Genomic DNA, 14,349 nt, shown 5'->3' with positions numbered 1-14,349 from the left:
AAGCAGTGTGGCTTCGAAAGCTTCTTGTTGAGTTACATTCTAAGTGTTTGAACATTTCCCTGGCTGAAGGTAGCTTGGAGATGATTGGGACAAGATGATCCTTTACAAAATCAATTAAGAATTTCTTGGCCTTAAGATCATTCTTCTTGAACTACTTTAACTCTTCTGGATCTCAGGGCTCAGGCAAATCCTTATCTTCTACAAATTGCAGCAGATCAATCTCGTCAAGAACAAGGAGAACACGAACCTTCCAAGAGGTAAAATTAAGAGCCCCATCAAGTCTGTCTTCTACTTTCAGACCTGTCACCATCTTGAAAATAAAACAACAAACTGAAAGTGAAAGCTTATTGTTAATCTGATTACTTAGAATAAACCTAAAGCAAGCACCTCGAGCAAGCCCCTCGAGCTTGACATGAAAGAATTGATAAGTATTTAGTAAGTCTAGGATTCTGCAAGAATGATGTTGATCCTAACCTTTACTTTAAAGTATTTGGTAATGAAAGCTAATTTTGGTTTTATATTTGGATGATTTATTTCTAACTGGTGAAGATAGTCTCATCATTAGATGTAAGAAATAATTAGCTACGAAATTTGAAATGAAGGATCTAGGTCTAATGCATTACTTTCTAGGGTTAAAAGTGTGCCAAAGATATAATGAAATCATTCTAAATCAAGGAAAATATAGTGTTGATATTTTGAATAGATTTGGAATATTGGATTACAAACCTATGTCTACTCCTATGGAAAGTAGAAATTGAGTTTATTTGCAGCTAACTCTGATTTTGCAGATCCTTCTGAGTACAGGCAGTTGATTGGATCCTTGATGTACCTGTTGAACACTAGACCAGACATTTGTTATGCAGTGAGTGCACTGAGCCAGTTTATGAACAAGCCAAAACACATTCACCTTGTTGCAGCCAAACATATTCTGAGGTACTTATGCGAAATTGTTGGATATGGGTTGAAGTATCCAATCAACACTATCATTACCTTGGAAGGTTACTCAGATTCTTATTGGGCAGGAAGTAAGAGCACTTAAGGTATCTGTTTGAGTTTGGGTTCTGCTGTGATTTCCTGGGCCAACAGGAAACGGTCCTTAGCAGTCTTGAGTATTGCAGAAGCTGAGTATATTGCATTGAGTGTTGCATCAAGAGAAGCAGTGTGGCTTCGAAAGCTTCTTGTTGAGTTGTTTGGACAACCTTGGGAACCAACAGTTATTCATTGTGATAATCAAAGTTGTATTAAAATGTCTGCTAATCCTGTGTTTCATGACAGATCAAAACATGTGAAAACTCACTATCACTATGTTCGTGATGTGGTACAAAGAGGTGCCTTAGAGTTGAAATATGTCAGCACTGAGGAGCAGGTTGCAAACATTCTCACCAAGCCCCTTGTTTGTGTGAATTTTGAATACTTTAGAGATAGGCTTGGAATTGTGGAGAATCCAACTATGACTGAGAGGGAGTCTTAGTCTCAGTGATGCTTCAAGTAGCATCTTCCACCCTCTGCGGGTAATGCATGGTGACAGTATATCCTTCTCTGGGAGAAAGTTGAGGTGAAAGACCTCTTCCATCCTCTACGGGCAATGCAAGGTGGATCCATCCTCTGGGGGCAATGCAAGATGAAAATTTTTGATTGTTTTCTTGCAATTTACATTCTTCCTCTGCGGCCAATGCAAGATGAATCTCATAAAGAAGTCCATGATGTATGATTACACTATAGCTGATTGAATCCTCTCTAGCTAAGAGATAGTGTTGAAATAATAGCTAAGTTCAGATTACATTAACTTGTAATTATATCTTGCTATGAATATTGGGCAAGACCTATATATAATGTAACTTGTAAATGATTATTGGTCTGACCCTATATTGGGCGCCAACCTTAGATTATTATGAAATCAATTAGCAAGGCTGACCTAAGGCTTCTAGGTTAGTTTGTCACATATATATACAAAGTCATTTACAAACATTAGATATACATTTTGGAAAATACATTCCTATCTGTCATAAGCGAGTTACTTCAGTGATCAACATATTGTGATCAGAGATCAGAAAACATCATCTAAAGGAAGTGATCATCATTGAGTGCACAACAAACACAATCATGGGACCAACGAACACTATCAGAAAACAACGAATATTATTGGAAGCTCAGCGAACCTTATCTGAAGCACTGCTATCACCTTAGGAGGTCAGCGAATTCCATTTAAAGGGCAGCAAACTTCATCTTTGGGACAGCAACATCCGAATTGTAGATAAGTTCACTCCCTAGGTTGAAGCTATTACTGTCCATTACGTGCTGACAACTTCAAGTGCTGAAGCATATTGTAAAATCACTTCTGATTATTGCCTAATAAACATCTGAGACTTGTTGCTAGGTTTTTCACCTCCAAGAGGGAGGTTTTCCCAGGGTAGTGCTGTGTTATGTGTGTTTTCTTTGTTATTTTTTGCTTACTGTTATCTGTCTGATCTTAAAATTATTAGCCTTCTGTACCATAGCTCGCTAGATTCAAGAGCCTCATGAATGAGTGCTTGAACAGGGTGAGCTGAAAGCTTATACAAACTATCATATCTATTTCCAATAACACGAGCAAATTTAAAACTAGATTTCTTAGGCCATGCAAGTACTCTACCCTCAGAAAATACTACTTGATAACCTTTATCTTCTAGGGCAGAAATGGAGATTAAATTTCTTTTAATTCCAGGAACAAATAAAATATCACTAAGATGCAAGGAGATATCAGATTCTAAATTTAAAGCAGTATTGCCAAAACCTCTTATCGAATACCGAACATCATCACCAATTACCACATGAATGTTGGACTCTTTCTCCATTAAGTTTGAGAGGTGCTCCCAGTATCCCGTGATATGTTTGGATGCACCATTGTCTATCAACCAAGTGTTGCTGTTAGTTGGCACATTGCTGGATAAGGCAGAAATGAAGAGGAAGTCTTCGTTATCCTTCGAATTTGCAACTTCAGGTTCGCTTCTCCTTGCTTGGGCAGATTCTGACATTCTTTAGCATAGTGTCCAAACTTATCACATTTGAAGCAACGGATACGTGAAAGATCCCTTGGCTTCTTCCTTGAATCGTGAGCAACAAGAGGTCTGAAATCTCTATTTCTTTTGAAGTTGTTCTTCTTCCAATGACCACCCTTCCTTTTGACACATTGAGATGCAAGCATGTGATGGTCACCTCCATGATTGCCCTTGAGCATTCCTCTTGGAGCTAAGCATGATTCTTCTTGAATGCAATCAGACCGGAGGCAATAAAATGTGGAAAATTCAGATCTTCCGCTACTGCTTCGAATGAATGGATCTCAAGAATCAGGAAGTCCATTTAGTGCAACCATGACAATGTCCTTGTCCACAACTTCATTTGCAATGGAGCTGAGTTGATCCTTCAATTCTGAAATTTTCATGAAGAAAGACATCACCGAATCTCCCTTACCCATCTTGACTTGAAGTAGTTGCTGCCTTAGAGTAAGTGCCTGGCTGATGTTGCTGATCTCATACATTCCCTCTAAAGTGTTTGAACATCTCCCTGACTGAAGGCAACTTGGAGATGATTGGGACACGATAATCCTTTACAAAATCAATTAGGAACTTCTTGGCCTTAAGAGCATTCTTCTTGAACTGCTTTAACTCTTCTGGATCTGAGGGCTCAGGGAAATCCTTATCTTCTACAAACTACAGCAGATCAATCTCCTCAAGGGCAAGGAGAACATGAACCTTCCAAGAGGTAAGATTAAGAGCCCCATCAAGTCCGTCCTCTACTTTCAGACTTGTCACCATCTTGAAAATAAAACAACAAACTGAAGGTGAAAGCTTATTGTTAATATGATTACTTAGAATGAACCTTGCTCTGATACCATGTTGACACATGGACCAGCTAGGACTCGAACCTAGGACCTTCCATATGCTGCTGGAGTGCTCTACCACCGAGCTACCAAATTTTTAAAATATAAATATAAAAGAACAGATGCAAATAAATTTTTGCTTTAGATTATAAGTTTCCAAAGGTAAAATTGAAAGTTACAAAAGTAAAATAAGTGTATTACGAAAACAAAAAATAAACAATGTAGATACAATAAACTTTGTGTTCATATATGTAGTAAATAAATATTTCTAAAGTAAAATAAAATAAGTTGAAAGTAAATTAAAATTTCTAAATATTTCGCTTGTTAAGGGGCCTTCAGAGGTTAATCCATTCTCTAGTAAGGATAGAAACATAGAATGGATGAAATTGGAGATGAGATGGGTTAAAATTAATTTTGATGGAGCATTGAAAGGCAACTTTGGGCCTTTAGGGGCAGGATGTGTGGCTCGAGATTGGCTGGAGAATATTTTGGCTATTGTCATCTAGAAGGACATGAGGTATATGGTAATATCGGTCAGGTGTTTCCACAAAATGGTTTCAATATAACAATGAAAAACAAACGTAGCTATCATTCTTGGTTGGAGAGAAAGAGATACATCATGATCCATAAAAGAGAAACAATGAAAGACTAAGATTATAGCAGAAGTTTCAATGGCAGATTGGAGAGAATCACAAAAAGTTGCAGTCAAGAACATTGAAATAAATGCAATCATTAGAGTGAGGATTGTCGTGAGAAAAAGGATAGTCACATTGATGTTTAGAAAGTTAGTCATGACAGTTATCATAAAAGGGGAACAATGCCAATCACTGTTGTTGGAATCATAATATATACTGTCAACAAATACTTTTCCTATCAAAAAAGCTACCCTTCAAAGTTAAGAACAACGGTGCATATCACAAAATGATAGTCATATCAAAATTAGAAGACCTATGAATCTTGCGATGAGAGCCTTGAGTGATAGGGGTTTAGAAATAATTTTAACAAATGAATAGTCCTTCACAAGCATCAGTTAAGGAAAAGCTAGAAGAAACCCTATGCCCTATGAAGATTAAGGCAAACTTAAGTTAAATCACAAACTTCTAGAATAAGGAAATTATTCTAGGATCATGCAATCAATTGAAATATCAAGTAAACAGTTGAAGAGCAGTTGGAGGCTTGAAAAATGTGAGTTTATATGACATAAGCTTCAGTTTGAGCCTAGTTGAAGACCCCACATGGGTAGAACATTAGTCAAGGGGAGTTTTGGGCCCACAACCAGTTAGTTCAAAACAATTTTGAAATTTTTTGGACGTTTTTCAAAGTTGCACGATCAAAGAAGATTTCCTTATGCAAATTGAAGAAGTCAAGGATAAAGACATTTAGCTGCAGCAAATTTCGAGGCTCTCATGCAGATTAGAGGTGGAGTTCAATTTTAGATTCATTTTGCAGTTGAAAAAAAGATTTTTTTCTTGTAAAACAATTTCTATAATCTCATTTTCTCATTTCTTTCTTTTTACTTATTGCACACAACAAAAGCATACAACATTGTAACTCAGTTTAGAAACAATTTATTAGTATTTGTAACAAGAAGATTTTTTTTTCAATAAAAGCACTAGTGTTCCTTCTCAATCTTTCTTGTGTTGCATGGTGAATGAATAATTTGATGTATTTTTTGTGACTTGTATTCAAATCCTCTAAATTTTGTTTTATTCAAACAAGATTGATGTAAGAACAACATGATTAATGCGGGTCATAGGGTTGAAGTTGTGAAAACATTGTTTTCTTTCAAGCAAACATTGAATTTGAGCCTTCCTATGAAATACTTATGTGTTGCATGTTTTTAAATTGAGTTGTGAACAAATAAAAGTTATTATTGACGCAAAATTGACATAGGACAACAGTTAGAACTTCATGAATTCAATGCATCACCTCCTTGGATTCGTAGACTTCCATTTCAAAGTTGTCTTTCTATCATTTTTCTGTCAAATGACTAGTTTTAGGAGACCCATCAAGGGAACCAACCCTTCCTAGAAGTTTATCCTCACCATAGGTTATCCATAGCTTGAGGATGATCATATGTTTCATAGGATAGCTAAGTTTTGGGCTTAGCCAAGGTGCAATCCTTTGCGACAACAAAATAGTTGTCAAGAAGGATTTCACCTAAGCTAAGCTTGAAACTTAGCTATTTTAAGAAACATGAGACAATGTTCAAGGTGTGGGTGGTTTATGGTAAAGATGAATCTCCAGAGAGGGCTGGTTCCCTTGATGGACCTCCTAAAACAACTGATTTGACAAGAAAAATGATGAAATAACTTTGAAATGGAAATCTATGGATCTAGGAGGTGATGCACCGAATTTTGAAAATCTAATTGCTGCCCTAAATCACAATTTGCTTCAAAAAAACTTTTGTTCATTGACAACTAAATCTAGAATATGTAATACATAAGTATTTCATATTAAGGATTCAAATTTAATGTTTGCCTGAAGGAAAAATTAGTAGCTTTCGCAACTTCAATACATTAGAATCAACTATCACAACCTATGACCAATATGAATCATGAACTTTCTTGCTTCAACATTGCTTGAATAAGATAGAATTAAAGCATTCATAAACAAAACACAATAATTGCATCATATCATTCATCACCGTAAGAGACAAGAAATTTTGAAATGGAAACTATTACTCTTTACTGAATCAAAGGAGTTGCTGATACATAATGAATATTGCTTCTAAAACTGAGTTACAATGCTTACGCTTTTGCTGTGTGCAATAAACAAATAGAAAGAACTCAAGAAAGAAAAGGAGATTACAAAGAATGTTACATAGAAAATATGTCTCATTTTCAACTGAAAGATGAATTTGAAGTTGAACTCCACTTCTGATTTGCATGAGGGTCTCTAAATTGACTCCAATTGATGTCTTTTATCCTTGACTTTTTTAATTTGCATGATGCAATCATCTTCGTCGTGCAACTTTGAAAAGTATGCAATCAAGGCTTTAAAGTTAATCCAAACTGATTGATTGTGGGCCCAAAATTCTTCTCAACTGAACGTTTACCCATGTGAGTTCTTCAACTAGGCCTGAATTGATATACATGTCACAAAAACTCCACTTTTTAAGCCTTGAACTGGTCTCAACAGCCTGCATGATGATTTCAATTGATTGCATGATCCTAGGGGCATGTAATTGATCTTAAAGTTGACTAGGCTTCTCGAGGCGTGGGGTTTTCAAGGATTTTGAACTGCTACATTACTTTGTTTTAATATCTTATTCCTTCACATTGCTGTCTTCAACTTCAATCTCTGTCTTTTTTTGAGAAACTTACCACTTTGAAACCCTCTTTCTTGACTGCATTTCTTGTCTAGTTTTGAAAATTTGGTCTTAAGAAAGATAGGCCATCATCATTGCCTTAACTGTCAAATCATCCCTGCAAATGACACTATCTTCCATGACTGTTATTGTACCATTATTGACCTTCTCCAAAGCAGCATTGCTTGCTGTAAACTTGGCGAGCAAATTATTGGTATATTTTGGTTTCGTTAAGAACTTTGTATATTTGGCTATAGTTGCTGGTAGGCCTTTCTGAAGACTATAGGTATCATGTTTTCGTATATTCTGGGGGCTGTAAAGAGATAATATCTGTATATGGAGACACTGTTATTTTTTTTTGTAAAAATGGGGTTTATCTGGGGTTTGTAGATATTCATGCTGAGACCAATGGTTAAAGGCCATATATGTGGTTTTTTGTATGATTTTTTGAGAATCAATATAAAACTAACCTTTACCGATCAAAACAATAAGTTCCAAATTGATATGTATTTAAGATATGTTATGATAGACATATTTAGGATATGTATACTAGTTGTACTTTACCAAATTCTCCTTACACCCCTTCCATACCTGAAACAAAATAAAGCTTTATATTTTATTTATAAATATTTCCTAAACTAACCATAACTAGGTTCCTATAAATTAAGAGTTTCCTATACCTTTAACTATTTCCTGGTAACTTAGTGAGTATTAATATTAATAACAATTGAAATATGGATACTGCAGCAGCCCACAGAGCTATAATAGGTTGAGAGAGATCGTTGACACTACATTTGGCTGAGATAAAAATTACCATTTGCCTGCATTATGGTAACTGGCAAGGATCGTGATAGAATGGTTTTGAGATTATACCAAGAAATTGTATTTGGAGATGAGATGTGGATGGCCTGCTAAATCATGATGGGAGCATAAAGGGCAGACTGAGATGCCTCTCTGTGATATTGAAACTGAAAAAAATTAAAGGTTTTGATAAGATCAAATAACAACATAGATCTGATAAAGTCTGATATTAGGTTTACATGTTGAAAGAAAATACTGTAAGTGGAATGCATACAACTGTATTCTAGATCTCAGTAATCATACGGCGAAGTCACTGCATTAGAAGAAACAAATTATATGGAAAGGACCATGTCAGGATAGTTTCAAGATGATTACCAATAAATACTTTTGAAGATAAGATTTGAATGATCTGCTCAATTACTATGCATGTAGGCTGTTTGGGAGTCATAACAGGGAAAGGTCAAAAGCCACAATGTAACTGAAATAGCTTCAAGGTTATAGTTATGAATGTATTACATGTTACAACACAGACTTGACCGCTGACAGAATGTACACATTTGATAAAATATACTACAGATGAGTAAAAATGTGTGCTTGATTTCACTAGTTACTCAGCGAAGTTGTTCCATGTGCACCTTGATTTTAAGATAGGATATTTCATATTTGTTTTGTTAATTTAATGATAATATAAGATGGTTACTGGAATGCTTGATGGATGTTTCAACAGTTTTGCAATAACTGCTTCTCTTTATAACCTTCATTCAAGTAAATTATATGCAATAATATGCTTGGTTCGTTTCCTTTGCTATTTTGAATGCTGTGCAGCAAGCAACAGTCATACCGCTCAATCTTTTGCCTTTAACAGGCATGCATTTTTTCCACTGAGCAGCTTAAAGACTGTTAGCCTCTTTTGACATTGGGTCTTAACCATCCAACTGAAGATTTCCATGTGACTGTTCCTTGCTTTATTAATCCCAAAGTGACCATAACCATTGTTTTTCTATGGGCCAGAATGCAGATAGCATGGACAAAAGGGCTGGGCAAGCCTGAACTTTGAGCGGTAAAATATGTTTGTATGATCTCTACAAGACCTTTTTCTTCTATCTTATTATCTCTTTAGAAACGGTTCATTTGTTTGTCTTTGCTTCACAGAACTCTTCTGGACCTGCAGCCCAAACATAGTGAACATATTCATCTTTTTAGCTTTTATATAATTCATATCAAGATTTATAATGCTGAATGCAAAGTGTTATTTTGGGCTAGAAATTAAATAAAAGATTTCTGCTGTGTTCAATGTGAGATACAGATTTATAATAGTTCTATTTCTGAGAGTCTCAGGTATAGAGAGTTTGAAATTTATATAAAAAATGGTAATGTCAATAAGTAGTCTAGTAATTCTGAATAACAAAAAGGTTTCTATGGCTTTTTCAACTTGATTGTGGACAACCTGTATATTTTTGCAACTCATTTGGATATGCTGAGTTGCAAGTGTATCATTGTGATTAATTATGGATAGCAACACCAGTGCTGGGAGAGGCTTTAGTAATACTAGGATAGTACGGGTTATGGGTATGCAGTAGCAGGTGTTGAATTGTTACTAGTAGCACCATGGATTGTTTGGTTTTGACATCAACAGCAGAAACTTATTTTTATTTCCTTCATAGTTTCTGTTTTTATGCCTTTATTGACACTAGTTTTTAAATTGCTTTCCAATTGATGAGTTATATTAAGGTTCTGAGTTTTGTATTTTTGCAAGGTGGTAGTAACATTGGATTTGTTTCTTGGTAAAGGTTAAAATGGTATATAATTAAAAAGGGTTCAAGTCGTACAACATCAAGACATGGAAAAGACGTTTATACTTGCAAGCAAGTTTGAGACATCTTTAGCAAAAGCAGTCTAAACTAAGCTTGTGTACAAGACTTAGATAGTTTGCAAGACATGCCATTTACAGAGTTGCCTTTATATTTTGTTATCTTGTTAACATACAAGCATATTTTTCAATGGATATGTGAGAAATTCCTTGCATGGAAATCAATTTGCTTATGTTGTTGAGTATTCAATATTGGCTTGTGTTCGAAGTTCTATTACAACATGTCTTCCTATAGAGGTTGGGATCCCTTTGGCACTTTTCCTGTAGTCCTTTCCTAACATTTCCCTCTTTTTCTTTCCACTGATTGCTGTTATGAATTTATTGCACCTGCTTCCTCTGCCTCTACATGTTCGATCTCCTTGGTTACCCACCCTTCATGCATAACTGGCTTCAGTGATTTTTGTAGATTATCCTTGAAGCCTTACCTCAACCTCATCTAAGATTTTGTCCTTCGGTTATTTTTGTAGATCAACTTTGAAACCATTTCTAGCCATCACTGCCTCATCATAATCCAAGATTCTATCCTTTGTACTGTTTGGATTCTGCTTGCTAATTTCTCCTCCATTGTTCGGTTCTCCCATGCTTTTATTGACTGTATTTTCACTTTGGCTTTTAGAAGTTTTGAGTTTTCATTTTTTGCCATAGCATTTTGCAATAATGCTTTTGATTTTTGGCATTCTGTTGCCAGATGACCACTTATAATCTATTGTTTGAATCCACTTAAACCTTTAGGTACCTTTGAGGTAACACTTTCCACGAATAGTTGGTCCATCTCAAGCTCTATGCAGATCCATGCATTGTTTGTTGCTTCTCCTCCCAAAGTCACTTTAGAAGAACAGATGTATATCCCAAAATGAAAATTCCCAGCACTTGAAACACATATTCCTTTCATCATAGTTACCAGGTGCAAAAAAATTGATTTGTTTGGGAGGTTTAAAAAAAAAATCTAGTAAAATCTCTTTTGGAATTGAAAATAGCATGCATAACTCATGCAGAAGGGCATCATGAAAAGTCCACATGGGTTATGGATGGCACGTAATCTGCAGGCATAAAACCAATATGCGGTTGCTTTGCAAAAAGCCCAGCATTTCTTAAGAAATAAGGGTCTCCTTGGAAGGTCTTGTTTTTAACAGAATATTATCTGATATCGCAATAAACTATTCTCTTGGCATGGGCAGGTCCTGTAGTCCCGTTGGGTCTCCCAGGTTTTCTTAGTCCAAGCTTTTTATCCAGTCAGCTGACCCAAGAATCTGCAAATTAACCCTTTTGTGAGGAGTCTATGGAAGTTAACCTTAAATTATATCCACATCCACCTCATGGCCTCTAGGCAAGATCTCATTTTCTGCAGAAGCACATCTTTTTCCTTCCCAAACACCCTATTTGCAGGATTTATCTTCTTTTGAGGTAATTCTAAGGTCCCTTTATGAACCCTATACTAGAAATTTCAACTTAGAGAGGGTTGTTACCCTCTTGTCACTACCTACATTATTAAATTCTCTTCCTGACCCTTCCCTTTCCAGTCATTGTATCCTTCGCTTTACACTAATTGATTTCTGACTAAAAACTGCAGTATTCCTTTGCTGTTGTAAGAGTTATGACAAAAACAGACAATCTTACTACTTTCTCAGTTCTGGATTTTTCAGGAGTTTGGGCATTATGAGGTTGGGGAGGGGAGGTAACTAATAACTCCTCGAAAATACAAATTATAATTCCTCGAAAATACAAATTATACATATATTTTTATAAAAGCAATTCTATGCAAATTCTTTAGCTGTTGATAAACTGTTTTTATACTTTCTTAACCTTAAAGGCTTAAACTGAAATTCTTGCAAAAAATTATTGGCAAATCTGGTTTCCATAGCAAAACAGGACAAAAATGCAATTATGTTAGTCTTCTCATTCACTTAAGAAGTATTTGTGATTTACTGTTTTGGAAAGAGTTCAAATTTACTTTATTTTGGCTTTATATTTGCCAAGAACAAGTTTTACTTTCACGCTCACTGAGACTTGGGAAATTGAACGAGTTGGTTAAGTTTCAGGAAGTTCTGACTGTTGATCTTTGGTTTTGCAAGTTAATTGGCTTGCATATTTTTCAAGTCAGCATAGTTGACTGGTTGTTACATTTTAAAACGTGCAGTAGCATTAGTAATTTAGTGATGATTTGATATCATGCAATTTATATCTTGGAACAGAAATTTGAAGCTTGAAATACAATTTGTAAGGTAGGTTGCTCTTTTAGTGGAGTGTGAGTCTGAACATGTCAAAGAATTAGACTCTTCAAATTAGAAGAGGGTTTTTTTCTTGTGGGTAAAATGGGTCAAATTATCTCATATTCATCACAAATAACTTCTACTGAATGTATGTTTCAATTTATATGGGTATAGTTGATCTATTTATCTGTGAGTGCAGGAAGGAATGTTGATGGAAGAGATATTGTTGTGCAGTTTGCAAAATATGGTCCGAATGCAGAAGTAATGTAAGTTCATTGATATGCTTGGTGTTTTGACAAGGGAAACAAATATGCCTTTTCCTTGACAAATAAAATTAGGATTTAACCTTCGGATATTTTAGCTCCAAGGTCCATACAAAAATTAATTAAAGATTACTCTATTAATAATCTGTACTGATGTCTTGGCAAAATTACAAGAGCGATTTTAAATTTCGACTAGCTTTTTACAAAATAACTGCAGCTGTAGACTCAGAGAACTCATTCTGTATTAAAATTATCAAGATTGAATACTGTCAATGGTTTATCATGTCTGCTTATCTCTCCTGCATTCTTGTTTTGGACAAGAGAAAGGTTTAAATAAGTTACAATTTATTTGCCAATCAAAATGCTTCCATGTTGCAGTCATAAAGGAAGGCTAACTGCAGAGCCTCCTAGCTCAAGGAGATACAGGAGTCACAGTCCTCGGCTTTCCAGGTCAGGAATGGTCTTTGCGACAGTGAGACTGACTGTTTCTGTTAAATTGAAAATTATCTTGGCATGAGCTTTATGCTTTTTTTTTTGTATTTTGCAGGAGAAGGTATGATGATTATAGGTATCGAGATCATAGGAGACGGAGTAGGAGCCGTGATAGATATGAACGACACAGATATCATGAAAGAGATCGGGAATATCGTCGTCGAAGCTGGAGCCAGAGTCGCAGCCGGAGCCGCAGTGCCAGCCCTCGCAGCCGGAGCCGCAGTGTCAGCCCTCGCAGCCATAGCAGGAGTCAAAGTTGGGACAAAAGAAGTGAGAGAAGGAAAAGATCTCTGAGTCCTATTGATAGGTATGCTGGTGTGCAAGATTAAGAAATCCTATGATGAATTTGGGGATGGTATTTGAATGTTACCAATGTGATGGATTTTCTGTCATGTTCCCAGTGGTTCCCCTGTACGCCGCAGTCGATCTCCGCAGCGTCGAAGCCAAGATCAGTCTAGCCCACCTGCTAGGTCTCCTGCCCATACAAGTCTGTCACCAAAGGCTCGAAGTGAATCTCCAAGACCTAGTAATTCAGGTGCTTGTATAACTTCGGTCTGTTACATACATGGATCTGTATCCTGTACAAGTGTAGAAGTAAATGTTTTTTAGATTGAGTTTCAGCTTTTATGTTGAAACTTCTTTTTTTATAACCTTGTGCAGGATAGTCATATCTCGTTTGCAAAGCTGCTGTAGATCCACGTAGCTTCATATGCCAGTGGTGTTCCAAATAGATTTGTCTCAAGTACATCTTCTGGTGTTGAACATGAGTGACACATTGGTTGTTCAGTATGTTCGAGGAGTTATATTGTTAGATCAAGATGGTTAGTCTGATCACCTGAATTTTATCTCATTAATTTATAATCTTCAGTATCGGTGGGTTGGTTATTTGGAGGGGTGCTAAATGTTGGTTCTGACAAGTTCACTGTGCACACCCTACGAGGTGCTTTTTGGTAGTTAAGTCATTTCTAGACCGGAAGTAACAAATTTGCAGCCTTTTTACTTGTGCCCTCATTCAGTAGAGGACATACTTTAATATGTGCTTTACTATTTTATTTTAGTTTTTTTAGTCCTGACTTATGCTGGACTATGACTGAGATGTGATAGTTAGTTGGGGACGTGGAAACACTGCTGGTTGCTGTGATGATGATGCTGTTGTAGCTGATGAGAGAGAATAACATCCAATTTTCGTGTTGATTTTGATGCTGCCTTTAAAATGTTGATGTTCACGATTGGTGGGGGATGCAAATCTTCAAGAGGGCGTGTTCTATTTGAACTTTTAATTTGGTATGCAGCTCTTACACTATGTTGAATGTTTGGGTTGGTATTTCCATGGAATAAGTATTTTAAAATTCCTATACAACTTTCTGGGTTCTATGTGCGTGTGTTGTCACTGTGTTGTTAATAATCCCACAAGATAACAATTGTGAGCAAGAGGGGTATTTTACAACGCATTAACTGTACTGAGGGCTTTTCCAGTTCTGTGCAGGCCTTTGGGGGGGCAAGTCCTGGGGTTGATGTGTCTTTTTTCTCTCTTTTTTGGCTCT

The 14,349-nt window shown here is 36.1% G+C and overlaps 1 protein-coding gene across 2 annotated transcripts in view; it reads left to right on the top strand.

Moving 5' to 3' along the window:
• The window catches only part of LOC131049029 (serine/arginine-rich splicing factor SC35), a 60,860-nt gene extending 46,857 nt beyond the window's left edge, over nucleotides 1-14,003 (top strand). Inside the window, exons 4-9 of one of the 2 annotated variants that reach the window (XR_009106650.2) lie at nucleotides 12,250-12,316; nucleotides 12,692-12,763; nucleotides 12,861-13,112; nucleotides 13,207-13,340; nucleotides 13,466-13,626; nucleotides 13,910-14,003. Coding sequence is in view for 1 of the 2 variants with exons in the window: in XM_057983030.2 (XP_057839013.2) it covers nucleotides 12,250-12,316; nucleotides 12,692-12,763; nucleotides 12,861-13,112; nucleotides 13,207-13,340; nucleotides 13,466-13,470 (530 nt within the window). In the remaining variant the exon portion in view is untranslated. Of the gene's footprint in view, nucleotides 1-12,249; nucleotides 12,317-12,691; nucleotides 12,764-12,860; nucleotides 13,113-13,206; nucleotides 13,341-13,465 lie in introns of both variants that reach the window. The other variant, XM_057983030.2, reaches the window with a different exon arrangement.
• The last annotated feature ends 346 nt before the right edge of the window (nucleotides 14,004-14,349 follow it).

The sequence above is a fragment of the Cryptomeria japonica genome, chromosome 11 (assembly GCF_030272615.1).
Source record: "Cryptomeria japonica chromosome 11, Sugi_1.0, whole genome shotgun sequence".
Taxonomy (NCBI): domain Eukaryota; kingdom Viridiplantae; phylum Streptophyta; class Pinopsida; order Cupressales; family Cupressaceae; genus Cryptomeria; species Cryptomeria japonica.
Note: the sequence above shows the minus strand (reverse complement) of the source record. Positions and strands in the feature narration are given on the sequence as shown.